Source organism: Pseudopipra pipra, chromosome 20, assembly GCF_036250125.1.
Source record: "Pseudopipra pipra isolate bDixPip1 chromosome 20, bDixPip1.hap1, whole genome shotgun sequence".
Lineage (NCBI taxonomy): Eukaryota > Metazoa > Chordata > Aves > Passeriformes > Pipridae > Pseudopipra > Pseudopipra pipra.
The window spans coordinates 7,995,694-8,009,724 of record NC_087568.1 but is presented as its reverse complement, the minus strand read 5'-3'; the positions used below and the strand labels follow the sequence as shown (position 1 = coordinate 8,009,724).

At 52.5% G+C, this 14,031-nt stretch overlaps 1 protein-coding gene across 1 annotated transcript in view; it reads right to left on the bottom strand.

Moving 5' to 3' along the window:
- Window positions 1-14,031, bottom strand: part of ASTN2 (astrotactin 2) — a 324,150-nt gene that overhangs the window by 79,000 nt on the left and 231,119 nt on the right. The window contains exons 18-19 of the mRNA XM_064677101.1: window positions 4,031-4,164; window positions 2,656-2,804 (exon numbers count right to left, since the gene is read on the bottom strand). Of these exons, the coding sequence (XP_064533171.1) occupies window positions 2,656-2,804; window positions 4,031-4,164 (283 nt within the window). The remainder of the gene's footprint in view (window positions 1-2,655; window positions 2,805-4,030; window positions 4,165-14,031) is intronic.

Here is a 14,031-nt window from a genome sequence, read left to right as displayed (position 1 = left end):
AGCACCAGTAACAAGCCTCTTAAAAAAAGCTCCTGCAGCCGAGGGCAGCTGAGCCATGCAGGCTCCTGGCTCCCTGCGCCCCGTCCCGCAGCATCACTCGCTCCTGTGGAGCCCAGCAGGGAGCAGAGGGGACACACGTTAGACCAACCTCAAAACTCCCTCCTGACTCTGCTCCAGGAGGAAGAGGAGCAAATATTTTCTGGCTCAAGGGAAAAGCTACATCTTCCAGTTGCAGAGCAAGGGGGAGGCCAAGGAGGTTTGCGTGGGTGAGAGACTGGAGGCTTGTGTGGGGCAGGAGGAAGGTAGAAGGCAGGTGAGGCAGGGGCCAGGTACCATCTACTTTGCAACAGGGCTGATGAACAGGTTGAGACAGCTCTAGCCTCAGCCAGTGCCAGGAATCACAATAAGAAATGGCTACAAATGCAACAAAGCAAACAAAACCACTGTCCAAGCACAAATAACTCACTCATTTAAACTCAAGAGATCCAAGGGATGAATGGCAGCAGCCTCAAGAGCTCTCCAGCCTTGCTGGATCCCCTAGCCCAGAGCTGCCACACTCTGCCAATACCTGTGATGAACCTCCCAGCACCAGGAGCAACCTGCTCCTCCCTGCCAGCAGCTGAGAGACTGAGGGGGAAGGACGACGTGCCAACATCCATTAAAAGCCATCCAAATTTCATATCCCACATGCCACCTCCCAAAGATTCCCCCTCTGGGGTTGAGTTACTGTTTTTGTGAATGCTGCTCAGATGGGATGAGTTGTGGTGCAGCAGGATGGGTGGATGATGGTGGGGAGGGGACACCCAGGGCAGGATTTTTGGTTGGGTGAAGCCTTTGAGAGCTGTAGCAGTCAGCACCTCTGCAAACCTACACAAAGTATTTGCAGGAATCAAGTCATCTGGCATTAGAGGCCTGTAGGGTAAGAAAGGAATGAAGGCAGGAATGTTGTTTGGTTATAAGCAGCATAGAAAAAAAAAAAGGATAGATTTAGGATTGGCTTTTCTCTTTAATTGTTAATAGGGTCATTCTGTCCCAAACAGTCCCCCAGAGTAGGGAGAGGGGAGGGCAACTCCCCACAATGAATTCAATTGCCTGTCAAACACATGGCAGTCATAAAAGCAAAATAATAATAATAATCTGTATTTCCTACTCTGGTTGCCAGGCAAATATCCAGCCACTTCAAAGGAGAAACCCCATGTTTCCCTGGTCTGGCCTCACCTGACTGATGTGTGAGCAATCTGGAATCACCATCCAAAACAAAGCCCCTCCTTTGGTGGCTTGTTTTCTTTCTCCATTACTGGAGGGTGTCCCTTCAAGATAAAGAACTAGCCTCCTTCCATGTCGGGAAACAAGAAACATAACCCAGGGGCCATGGCCACATTGGGCAGCCCTGGAACTGGATGCTGGAAAGGTGTAGGAGAAAGGCCCTGTATGAGCCAGGAACCAGAGCTCCCTCTCACAGGGGTCTCCACAAACAGCCAGGGCCACCAGGATGTGGGGATCTGGCTCTCTACAGCAGAAATAGGCCAGCTCTTATAGCATACAATTTTTGGATATGGTGGCATCTATGTTGCAGAATAGGCCTGGGATGAACAGAGAGGGTGGAATCTTCCCTGTGGCCGTGTACTGAGACAGCTCATGGCAGCTAAACACTTGGCTCAGAGGGTCTTACATCAGTGAGGAGAAGAAAAATCCCCACCACAAGCTGAGAAAGCTGACCCCGACCTAAGGACTGCCTGTGTGCAACTCCTGATCTTTCTCTGAATCGTCTTCCCAAGACTGTTTTTCCCAACAGGGAAACACAGCCAAACATCTTGCCAGGGTTCCCTGGGAGCCCTTGCAAGTCTGCACGAGCACAGCGAGGCTCCCTGCTCTGAGACCAGCTGCCCCCAACGAGTCCCACAAGCTTCTTTAACAAACCACATCCAAAATCCTCGGGCAAAAAGCAGTAGGTTCTGCCTGGCTTTCCATGCGGCACTACCATCACTCAAGGTCTCAAGTCCTATTTTTTGAAATCCATCATTGACTCACTCAAATCCAGCCCCATCCTTCACAGCCCTACGCCTCGTCCAGCAGCTCCTGGAGCATGGCTTGAAATGCTGACAAAGCCTTTGCAAGGCACAGACCACTCAGTTCAAGCCTGGGAACTAAATTCCAACCCAGGGAAGTTTCAGATTCCCCTGGAGAAGTTTTGTGCAGTTTAAACGATCTCCCTAAATACTGCAGGCTCTGAGTTTCTTGTGCAAGGCAACTGAAAGTGTCCTTTCAAAGGTGGACATGCAATGCAGTACTCACTAGAATAGACCAGTAAAGCCCTTGAGCTGTTGAGGGATGACCTTCCCCCTCCCCACATCCACAATCCTGTGGCATTTCAGACTGATCAGATCAAACAGTCACTTCAGAAACTCCAACTCACAGCTCTCCTGCCCAAAAAGGACAAACTATTTCCTTCTGCCTTACTGCATTTTTGTATTTCCCCTTCCCCTCCAATACCCATGTCTGCAGAAGCCTCCAGAATGGAGTGATTTTGATACTCATGTAACACCTTGGCTCTGTGCACTGTTTTCCACCAAAGCAGCAGCTCTCAGCCAGGCAGGGCACAGGAGGCATCACCTTTAACCCTCTGCTCCACGAGGAGTTTGCCCTCACACCCACCTGTGTAGAGGTCTGTGTCCGTGTACTCATCCACCTTCTTGTGCTGCAGGACATAGTCAGACACCTTTGTCCCAATGGCAGGCTGCACATCCAGCCACTCCAGACTGACCACGGTGCTGGAGGGCTCCACGTTGGGGGAGAGCCTCAGGCTGGGGCAGGAGACAGGAAAGAAACCAAATAAGACATCAGCTCTCTTTCTGGGGAGGAATCCACCTCTAAAAATAGCCCAACCCCTGGCAGGGCTCACACTCATACACAGGTATGTGCACAAAGACCCCCCAAGGACAGAGGGCACAAGGGCAGAGTGGGCAGGTGAGCATGGAAGAACCTCCAGTTGAAGGTTAGTTGGGTTCAACCTACTGCAATGTGTGCCCTTGCCTTTCCCTGCTCCTGGAAAAGCCAAGCTCATGCAACCACAACCATGCAACCCCAAATATACCATCCAAAGGGGTCTTCATCATCTGGGAGAACTGCTGAGCTTCAGCAGCCCACAGGGAACCAAGGACCAACACCCCAGGAGAAAAAGAGGAGAGGATCCAGCTTCTGGAAACCCAGTGGGGCTGAGTCCATGGGAGGGGAGGGTCTGGTCTGCATTGCCAGCCAGCAAAGGCGAGGGAGGGCGGAAGGAGGGGAGGGAAGGGGCAGCTGTGGTGTGAATTTACCCAGCTGCAAACAAGCAAACCGCTGCCAGGTGTGAGTGAGAGCCAGAGCAGGGCAGCTGTGCAGGAGCTCCTGCCCAGAGCAGGAACAACGTGGGCTGGGATGAAGGCAGAGGAGCTTTGTGCTCCTGGCTGTGCTAGTGCAGGGGCGTCCGCTCCCTTTGCACTGGGGTAAATGACAACACAAGAACAGGGATACAGGGAGTCTGGCTCCAAACATACAGCATGTTTGTTGGACTCGGGATGGGAAATGAATCCCCTCCGAGGATATTGGCTCACTAAGAAGGTGTTCTGCTCCTTGTGGCTTGCTGGAGCCAGTCTTCCTGCTTTCTCAGCTAATTCCCCATCACTTTGCTCCTGATTTGCTCTTGCTCTGACAAGCCACAATGAATTGCACTGTAATTCCATTTCTTTCAGCATTTGAAATCCCATTCTACAAGGCCTGCTAATCAGGTGATGAAAATCTATAAGGAAACCTTCCAGGGCCACAGCCGGAGCCAGGATATCCTAAAGGCATCACTCACACAGCGAGGGGGGCTGGACTGCGGCCCCCGGGCCCAAAGGTGGGGGTGCCCGTGGGCTGAGCCTGTGGGAAAGGGGCTGGTGCCAGGGGGTCATGGCCTGTGGGAAAGGGGCTGGTGCTGGGTCACAACCCACGGGAAAGGGGCTGTTGCTGGGGGGCTGTGACCCAGAGGAGGGCTCGCACCGATACGTACACAGGCGGAGGGAGAGGGCTGCAGTTCGGGAGTCCGTTCTCATCGAAGGCGTTGAGGTCGCACCTGCACCAGTCTTCGATAACATCGCCTTTCCCCGAGCACCAGTATGAGCTCATCAGGGCTCCCTTGAAGGCCTGACATGAGAACAAAAAGTGTGAACACGTGTGCTGAGGACTCAGTGAAATCCGGCCAGTGGCTCAGCCGCACGGGGCTGAGCATCACAGGGGAGGGTGTGTGTGCAGAGCCCTGGGAACAGGAAATACGGGATGGGGAGGGGGTGTGTTGTCCTCCCCAGCTCTGCAACAGACCTGCTGCATGGCCCTGGGCACGTCCCTTCCCTGTGTTTAACTCCTGTTCATCCCTGAGTGCAGCTTTGGAATGGGGATGGGGAGTGTCTGCACAGCCCTACTGAGGGGATCTCCTCTGGTGGAGGAGCCTGAAGGAGCACAAATTTAAGTTCCTTTGTGACAATGGACATCATACACATGGCACCTGCACCCTGCTGCTGTGTACAATGAAACTCTTCCACTCTTCCACATGTCCATCTGCCCAGCTGTTTCTGTCCCCCTAAAGTAATTCCTACATTCCCAACAACACAGACCACTTCCATCCTTCTCACAAGTTTGTTATTCATACAAATTGCCCTCCTGCAAGCAAACTGCTGCTTTATTCACTTGCATAAGAAAGACTCTCAAGCAAAACAGAAGCATCTGGAACAACAACAAAAAAAAAACAACTGGAAAATACTTGGAGGCTGTCCCCACTCTGACCAGGAGCCCCCCTGACTGCTTCTAATGATGCCAATGGATCCCGGGAATAACAGCTATTCATTTGCTGGGGTCTGAATTCCCAAAGCCACCCAGGTCTCCCATGTGATCATCCCACAGCTTGGGGTGCTCGGTGTCAGTCCCCACACTGCAGGATGGGACATCCCTCACTCCATACCCTGTTGTAGTTCAGACATCATGGATTTATGGTGGTTTCTCTCACTACCCTTTGCCTGTAATTAAACCTCCAGCCTGGAAGACAGGGTCTCTCTCTCTCCCTGCACACACACAGAGCCAACATTCAACCTAACCCTGCAAAGCCACAACGCCCAGCTAGAATAATCAGAACACCAAAACATCACCCACTAAAACAAAGCTCTGTAACGCTTTTGACCTTTTAGGAGGCACATTTTGGAGGTGAAACACCTTCACTGGTCCTCATCCACACTGAGCAGCCCCGTTTCCAGCAGCACTATTCCTCCCATGGAAAGCTGCCTGCGGAAGCCTGGCCCCGGCGATACCGCCCGTGCTGCCAGGGTACGCCTTTGAGATAAAACTGTGCCCTATGAGGAGGACAGGGACAGCTCAGACTGCAGCACTGAGCAGAAAACTCTAGGAAAAGCGCCATCCCGGGGAGGTTTCTGAAAGGAGGAGGTATAAATAGAGCCTGACGTCAGGGCTCCCATTGTCCGGGGTTTTGTCGCTCTCCCCAAACACCTCCAACACCTTTAACGAGGCGCCTCGAGCCTCTCACGTCTTCAAAATTTTCTGCTTCCAGGCATTTGCAAAACGGGGCTGTGCCAGGTGGAAAAAAATGGGGAGGAAAAAAAAAAAAAAGAAAAAAGAAAGGAAGGAAAAAACACATGAAAGAAAGAAAATGTGATGTTATTTTACCCTGTTCTTTGGATGTAATTGAAGCGCTGGGCTGCAAAGGGCATCCAAATAATTGGAGAGAGGGATGAAGAGAGGAGTTTATCTGACACGCGGATAAATGGATGCAGACACACGTCTGCAGGGAGCGGCGGGTCCGTGCAGGATAGGAACGGAACTCAATGTGTGTGGATGGATGGGGAAGCGCGTGCTCTCCCCAGGAAGCAAGATAAATACCCTGTGCTGAGGGTATGTGTGTGCACAGACATGCACTGCGGGCACAGACAGATGTTGGGTGATCCCGGGAAGAGCTGCACTGTCACACTGATGACTCTGCTGTCCCCCATCCCCAGCTCTGCACACTCCCTCCCTGGCCCCTAACCCAGCTTCTCCCTGCTCATCCCCAACGCAGGGAAAAAACCCCACCCGCCCCATCCACGCCCTTTAGCCAAATTCAGTAGTCAATTCCTTCTGTTTTTCTTTTTCCTGCTGTTAAGTGCAAGCTGGATGAGCAATCCCCTTTGCTTTGCCTGCCTAGCCTTGCATACGTTTTAATTAGATCCTGCAGGTACCCAGCTGTCATCTGCCTTGTGTCACCCTTCACACAAACGAGGTTAGTGGATGGATGCGTCCTCTGGCCACGCTCATTACAGTGAGCACACCTACGCACTCTAACCAGGTTACTGGCTCCTGCCTCCGTCCTGACTGAGGGCAAGGCCAGCCTGGGGGAACCAGGGCTTGTCCCTGGCTTGTCCCTTTGTGCTGGGCACTGGTGAGGCCACACCTCGAGTCCTGTGTCCAGTTCTGGGCCCCTCACTGCAAGAAAGACGTTGAGGGTTGGACTGTGTTCCAAGAAGGGAACAGAGCTGGGGAAGGGTCTGGAGAGTCAGTCATGTGAGGAGAGGCTGAGGGAGCTGGGGGGGCTCAGCCTGGAGAAAAGGAGGCTCAGGGGGGACCTTCTTGCTCTCTACAACTCCCTCAAAGGAGGTTGTAGCCAAGTGGGGGTCGGTCTCTTCTCCCAGGCAACAAGTGACAGGACAAGAGGAACCGGCTTCAAGCTGTGCCAGGCAAGGTGACAACCACGTGAAAACCTCTCCTTCCCTTTCTCCTTCCAACAGTGTAGACCAGAAGGTATAGAACCACTCAGGCAAATGCAGGAGAACAGAGGCTGTCACCTCCACCAGGAGCCCAATGGCACAAGAAGACCAAGAGCAATGGACAAGGATACAGAGAGGGTGCTGAGATCCATCCCATGGGAAGCTGCAGCCTCTGGGAGAGCTTCACGTGCTCTCTTGCCTTCCAGGAGACAGCACCTACAAGAAGTCCATCTCCAACATGACCATTTCCATACTGGATGCTTCATCATGGTGTTCACAACAAGTCATCAAGCTGTGAAAACCCAAGAAGGTCTGGAATCATGAAGGGCTTCCCAGGAGCAGCCTTATCCAGCCTATCTGCTGGGAATGGCAGCGGCCCCCAATGTCCTGTCCTGTGCTCGCCAGCCACTCCCCGGGACCCCAACACCCCTCTGTGCCCTAAGGCAATTTTATCTTTCATTTAAAAGTATCCAAATTGTATTGTTTCCCTGTGAGTCAGCCCATTTAGTTTACGTCCTTCAGTGCCAGAGGGGAAATTTATGAGATGAGAAACTGGCTCGAAACGTTTGTTTTCTAGATGACGAGTCATGCCATTAGATATATAGCTTTATGAATCATAGGAACAGCATCTAATTTGCTCTTAAAGGTATAATAGGTCTGACTCCCCACACCCATGCACACACATATATTGGATTGATAGTTCCCCCCTAGGATGGCTAGTTCATTTGTTTTGACACAAGCAAGACTTACAGGACCATAAAGTCCCATCTTACTATAAGCTAAGCCTATTCATAAAAAAAATATTAGGGAAACGAACGATCAGCTAAGCACATTTATCCTACACTCGATTGCATATGGATCTTTCTCCTGTTGTTATTTGTGCTCAGGGGGAGGCCATTTGGCCCCATTTTATAGCTTAGACTCTCTGCAACAGAATAGAGAAGAACATTTCCTTTGTCCTCTGTTAGACCTGGCTGATGGAAGGAGAAGCATTAAGTTACTTCTGACCGTGGTTTTTCTGTTGACATCCCAGGAGAGGTAAGTTAGAGGATGTGAAGGAACCTTTCAGATCAGCATTTGCAGGACTCAGAATGCACCACAGGGGCTGGTGTTCACAGTCGGGGTACTGGAAAGGGCACATGTTGGGTGCTTATCCGTGAATATCTGGTCTTCTCCCTGGCTGACATGGAAATCCGGCTCAGTGAATCTAAGTTTCTTTGTGGTTGCTGTGCATGCATCACTTTCTGGGAAAATTAAAAAGGAAATAGAGGGAGATAAAAAACCAACCACAAGTAAGCACGTAGGCTGGACAGAGATGTACTGCAGATAGTGGAGATGATCTAGAAGATGGAAATTTGATTCATTTGGAGTTTTTCACTGGTTTCCTTGGCCTTTGTCTGCTTGTTTGTTCTTTTCAATGTAGAAGGAGAAGAGGAAGAGTGAAGCAGGCTGGGTCGTGCCAGCAGACAGCCTCATGTCCAGGGACATGGCAGCCAATGGAGACACCCTGTCCCTTCCTGTTTGCAGAGTGGAGATGATGCCTACACACCACCACCACCTTCCCCTGGGCACAGGCAGGGAACACTGGAGGAGGCAGTGGGCTGCCTGGCTTAGCAGCAAGCCCAGTCAACCAATGATGTCACCCCATATAGTGCCTGACACCACAGAGCCACTGACCAGAGCTCCCAGATACCATCGACTCCAAGCAGTCTGTGGATAGCAAAACCAACACTGGCTGTTCATCAAGGGAAAGAACAGGGGATTTAGGCTCAAGCAGGGATTTCACAGCCTCAACAGGATGCTACCATGATGGCAGGGTGGCTGGAGGAAAAAGCTTTCCATGCCCTTCCAGCAAGGCTCAGTGCTGTTCACAGGAAATAAATGCTGCTCCTTAGTCTAGACATCCCTGGGAGGAGGAAGGCCAAGGATTTCCCAGGCCAGAGACTCTTTCCAGGATCATGCAGTTTGCGTCCGAAAGTCTGCTCCAGGTTCACAGCAAAGGAGGATGAAGTTTCCCTACTGCTGTTGGCAGGTGATCTCATCCTGTGCTGCTCACACCCTCCCTGCCTCCGCTGCCTCTCCCCCGGGAGCAGGATCAGCAGCACTTCATCCTGGGAAGGCACATCATCGGTCTGCCGGAAAGGTCAGGGTGCTGGAAGGGACCCAGGGTGGGCAGCATCCTGGTGTGTGTTATTTATGGGGTCCGAGGGAGCAGCAGAGGACGCTGTAAAACCTGGCAGCAGGGGAAATAAAAGCCCTTACGCTGCAGCGAGCCCCGTCCCGGGGAGCCGGCTCCGCTTTCACACCTCGGCACAAAGCTCCCCATTATGGCCCGGTGCGGGCGTTACAATGCGGCCATTCTTCCCCTGGAAACTCGAGCTGGATGTGGGCTGGAGCTGCAGCAGGATGCTCAAGGGATCGAGGAGGAGAATAAGAGCCAATTAGCAGGTATTAAAACAAAGCAACAACAAGTAAAAAGAAAAACTCCTCAGATCAAACAAAAAAAAAAAAAAATTCGCCTCAACCACACAAACTGTCCCCATTCTCCAGGGCTCCCTGTCAGCTTTGGTGGTGGAAAAAGAAATCCCTGGCACTGGCTCCCCATGCCTTCAGGGGCTGCTCTGGGGAAGCTGTGTGTGCACAGGGAGGACTGTCGTCCTCCAGCAGCTCTGCCACCGGGTGCTGTGCGGGGACCAAAGTGAGTTGATGGCCTTGGGGACATCTTTCACCCCGGCCAAGGCCTCCCTGCCAGCCTGGGGACACCAAAGAGGACAGCAGTGGCCATGCTCTGCTCAGCAGGAGATGGCTCTTTGGGGCCATGGGGTGATCACAGACAAGGGGTGGGAAGGAACCTCGGTTGCCACCTGAGCTGGTGACCCCCTGGCACTGCTGGCACAAACACACTGTGGCCCATGCACGGGCAGGAAAGAAGCTCTCACTGAGAGCCTGAGAGCCCTGCCAGGGTCCCAGCCACACTCTGAGCTCCTGCCAAGGCCAATGGGACCAGCAGCACAGGGACATGCCCTCCAGCAAACCCCCCCAACCAAGGCCAGGCCGCGTGTGCTGCAAGGAGGCCGTGGCTGCAGCAAATGCTGAGATTACTCAATTTTCGAATTAAACCAAGGTCCTAGGGGTCTTCCAAAAACCCAGGCTCCACATCCATTTGTCTCCTTAAATACACACAACAGGGGTTTGAGCCCATTTCCCACTAGGAGTGAGATTGATCTCTCCTGCCTCCCTTCCCCGCACTCCCCTCACCACGCCACCCTCTAAGCACTTCTGCAGCTGGAGGAGCTGTTCCACGGGAGCAGCTTTGTGCTTGTTTCAGGGGGGTTTTTTGGGGGGAAAACAAACAGCAAAAACAGGAGGGACCACACTGCTCAACATGCCTTCCCTTTTCTCCCCTCCACTGGCCACAGCTGCCCTGTGGCTCCAGCCATGCACATGAGCATCCCTGTCAAAGGTGCTCTTGGGAGGGATGGGGAAACAGGACATGCCTCTTGCCTTCCTGCAGCCCAGTCAAGGGTCAAGGAAGTTTGCAGAAACCTGGGATCCCCCTGTCTCAGCCTGTGCCTCTGCGTGGACTCCAGGGCTGTGCTGGGCAGTAAGAAGGATGTTTCCTACCCCATGGCACGGGGTGAGGGCAGGAGGAGCATTCTTCTAGTGTTCACTCTTCTAGTGAACATCTCCAGGATGTTCATTAGAGGGAAAGCACCCAGGGTCACCACATCTCTTTTTTCTCACACCACATGCACTCAACAACATCCCGCCCTTGAGGTGTTGGGGGGCATTTTGCCAGCAGAAAGCCCCACCACAGATAGAAACTCTTTGCTGTTGGTCCTGGCCAGGCACTGGCACTGGTGGAGGTTTCTTCCACAGCCTTGCAGCAGAGAAACTCCTCCAGCTTCACCTGCACACAGCAATAGAGGGACCACTCTGGGGTCTGCACTGCTGCAGAACACAAAGGAAGCAGAAGGGAGATGTCAGGACACTGGCGTAGATCAAAACATGATGCAGGTTCCAGAGACATCCAGAGAAGACTCTGGAAGGCGAAGCCAAGGTCACAGCTTCCCTGGATCTTCATACCTTTTAAACTCACAGTGTGAGCATTCAAGACTGAGGAGCAATGGAGCTACGACAGCAATGGTGCTATAAACTTATCTGGACTAGCTGAATGTCACCAGCTGATGGGGACCAGTGCAGAGAAGAATCCAGCACTGCCTCTGCTCCAGCAAGCAGTCCTTGCTGTGAAACCTTCCACCCACAGACACATCATTTGTAACAACTATGAAAAAGACATTCAACAAAACCCTTCAAAGGTGCTTAGACCTTCAAACACATCTTCTTGAACCTGGGAAACTCTTTGCCCAACACTGCCACAGTCCCCAGCCAGGCTGAGGCTATCAGTGACCAGGCAAGTTCTCTGATGAACACATTAAACCACAGGGAGAAACAAAAGAAACTCCCAGCAGGGGCTCAATCTGTAGTTTTCATCGCATCCAAGAAGGAAAAGAGGGCCCTGATACACTGCTCCTCCCCACTGCTGGGAGCAGGAGTGGTGCTGGAGCTGGGCTGGGAGGACAGATCACACACAGCTGAGAGTTTCCTTGAACTCACAGTACAAATGCCTCAGGACAAATGCTCCCTGGGCAGCAAAAAACCTCCTGAAGTCCTTTAAATTTCAAGTTCTTGCTTCAAAGCAAGAAGAAAACAGCAATTCCCAATGACACGGAAATAAAGAGTTTTCCAACTTCTTTCACGTGGGCAAAGTAATATATTTTCACCTAATCTCTCCCTTGGAAACGGTCAGTTTTAGCTGAAATCAAACATGCACACAAAGAAAAATCACAAATCAGCCCAAGGCAGACACCCAGTGTGGAAACTTAAGCCCCAGCACTTAAGAGTCTGGCAAGGTCATCAGCAACCGAGAACATGGCCTTGGATGGGGTGGTAGCTGTAAATTTTAGGAAGTGCGTAACTCACTGCTCTGAGGCAGATGAAAAGACAAACCTATTGAAAAAAAAATACACATACTGAAGAGGGCAAAATGTCTTTACCTGTGTCTTGCCTCATATCTGCTGCTGGGCTTATACAGCAAAACCTTTCAGCCAACTTTATAGAAGTTAATATCCACCTCATTAATGACCTCGCTTTCTCTCTGTACACATAAAGCATTAACTATGTGGACATGTATGCGGAGAGGAAGAGCTTCACTGTTTACAATTATTATTTTTTTAATACTACACAGGAATTGGAATGTGCCTGCAGTTCCCAGGAAGCCAGCACTTGCTGTATTGATTGAGGATCAAACACCCCAGCAGTGAAAGGCAGGCAGGGGAGAGCTCTGCTGTGGAGGCTGTGCTTGGACATGCCTTGGCTTAGCCCACTGTGCAGTGCCTGGGATTGCCCTGGCCTCCTACTTGGTGCTGAAAAAGGACATTTCATCATCCAGATGGTACCTGAGATGCTCCTGATGGCACCCACCCTGAGGGAGCCTCTCCCAGAGTGCAGAGCAAGAGGTCATGGTTAAACTGGTGGCTTTCCAGGGCACCAGGGCACACTGCTGGGTTTTGGTGACAGGGTGATGGCCCCGTGGTGGTTGCAGCTCCCCAACACCTCTAAACTCCTTCCCCTTTCATGATCACCCTCCCTGCCTTCACACCTGTGGAGGAAGATGAGGGGAAAGCACATTCCTGCCCCTGTGGGAACCCCTTGTCACTGAGCTCACAATGTCACAAGAGGATGGGGACATATTCTCATACAGGTAGCACTAACCCCACACCAAACCACCCTCTCTAGGGCAGGGACATGGCCCCCATCAGCTCCATGTCCTCCAGAGAGGCAGGCACAGTTCTGCCCAGCTCAGCAAAACTTCTGGTGCCAAGAGCCAAGGTTTGTGCTGTGGTGGCACCTCAGCAGTGGTGTGACACAGCCCCCAGGCACCTGGACTCATCCCTGCCCACAGGGACATGGGCAGCAAGGGGAGAGGGAGAGAATAAAAATCCTGCAGGAGAGAGGCTGGTGGAGAGAAGGGCAAGAAGCAAGTTGAGGAGGAAGGGATTGAGGGAGCAGGACAGTGGATCAGAAGTGAACAAGAAGGGGAAAAGAGAGTTCTGGAATTGATGCAGCACAAGGGTTTCATGCTAAGGGAATGGGAATGGTTAGGAAACGCAAAAAGCACTCCCTGTGTCCTGCTGCAGCAAGGATTTGGATGGTCTCAGATGGGTTGTAGGGACAAGGAGAATGAGAGGGCCTGCTGTCAAGAGAAGCCCACAGCCAAAACAAGACCCAGTCCAGCTGGGGGGTGGTGGTCAGAGAAGACAGTGTGAACCCACCCACCCCAGAACCCTCCGCTGTGGATGGAAAAGGTGATCTGTCCTGGCATGTGCTGCTCACTGCCAGCTCCCAGTGTCCCCTGGGCATCCCCTCTGGTAGCATCCTCCATCCTGCAGCCACCCAAATCCCTCGCCCTGTCACCTCTAACCCCAGCACTGCTGATCAACAGCTCCCTGGGGTAAAGGGAGAGCAGAGTCACACACACCCTTACACAGACAGGCCCCTCCACCCCTGGGTGAGCAGGTGGAAGCAGAGGAGGAGGAGGAGGGATGCATGGAGCACAGCCCCCTGGAAGATGTCTGGGGTGTCTCTGGTTTGTTGCCTCGTTGGGGTTGTGTTTGTTTGCGTGTTTGTTTGCCGGTTTTCCCGGCGCCTCAGCAGAGAGCACAATGTGGGCTGTGCTCCAGCTGCAGCTGAAGGGGCCGGCCCCTGCAGGAGCCAGGGGAGCAGGGAGGGAGGGAGGGAGGGAGAGAGGCTGCTGCTGTTGAAACGCAGGCTCCAGCTCCCCAGGACAAGGATGCACCCCAAGTGAGCATGGCAGCATTGGCAGGGCTGAGGGGACAGGTGAGGAAGAGGAGGAGGAGGAGGAGGAGGGGACCTTGTGCAGCCAGGACCAGAGAGACAGGACAGCATTGCTACCTGGTGATGAACAGTGTCCATGGAGATCCTCCAGATCCTGCTTGCTTTCACTGTTACCCCTTCCCCGCTGGCTAACCTATCTCTTGAATCCCAAAAGGAATGTCTTCCTGTGGATTGCTGCTGGGAAGCGCATCTTTCTTGCTTGAAGGAAACCAGCTTTCCCACTGCTCTCCCTGTACCCATGATGCCTCATCCCAGCACTGCCCTGGACATGCTGATAACAGCAGGTCAATGTCTACACAAGGATTGCCCACTGGGAAGAGCAGGCATAGGTGGGGAAAGAATGCAGGAA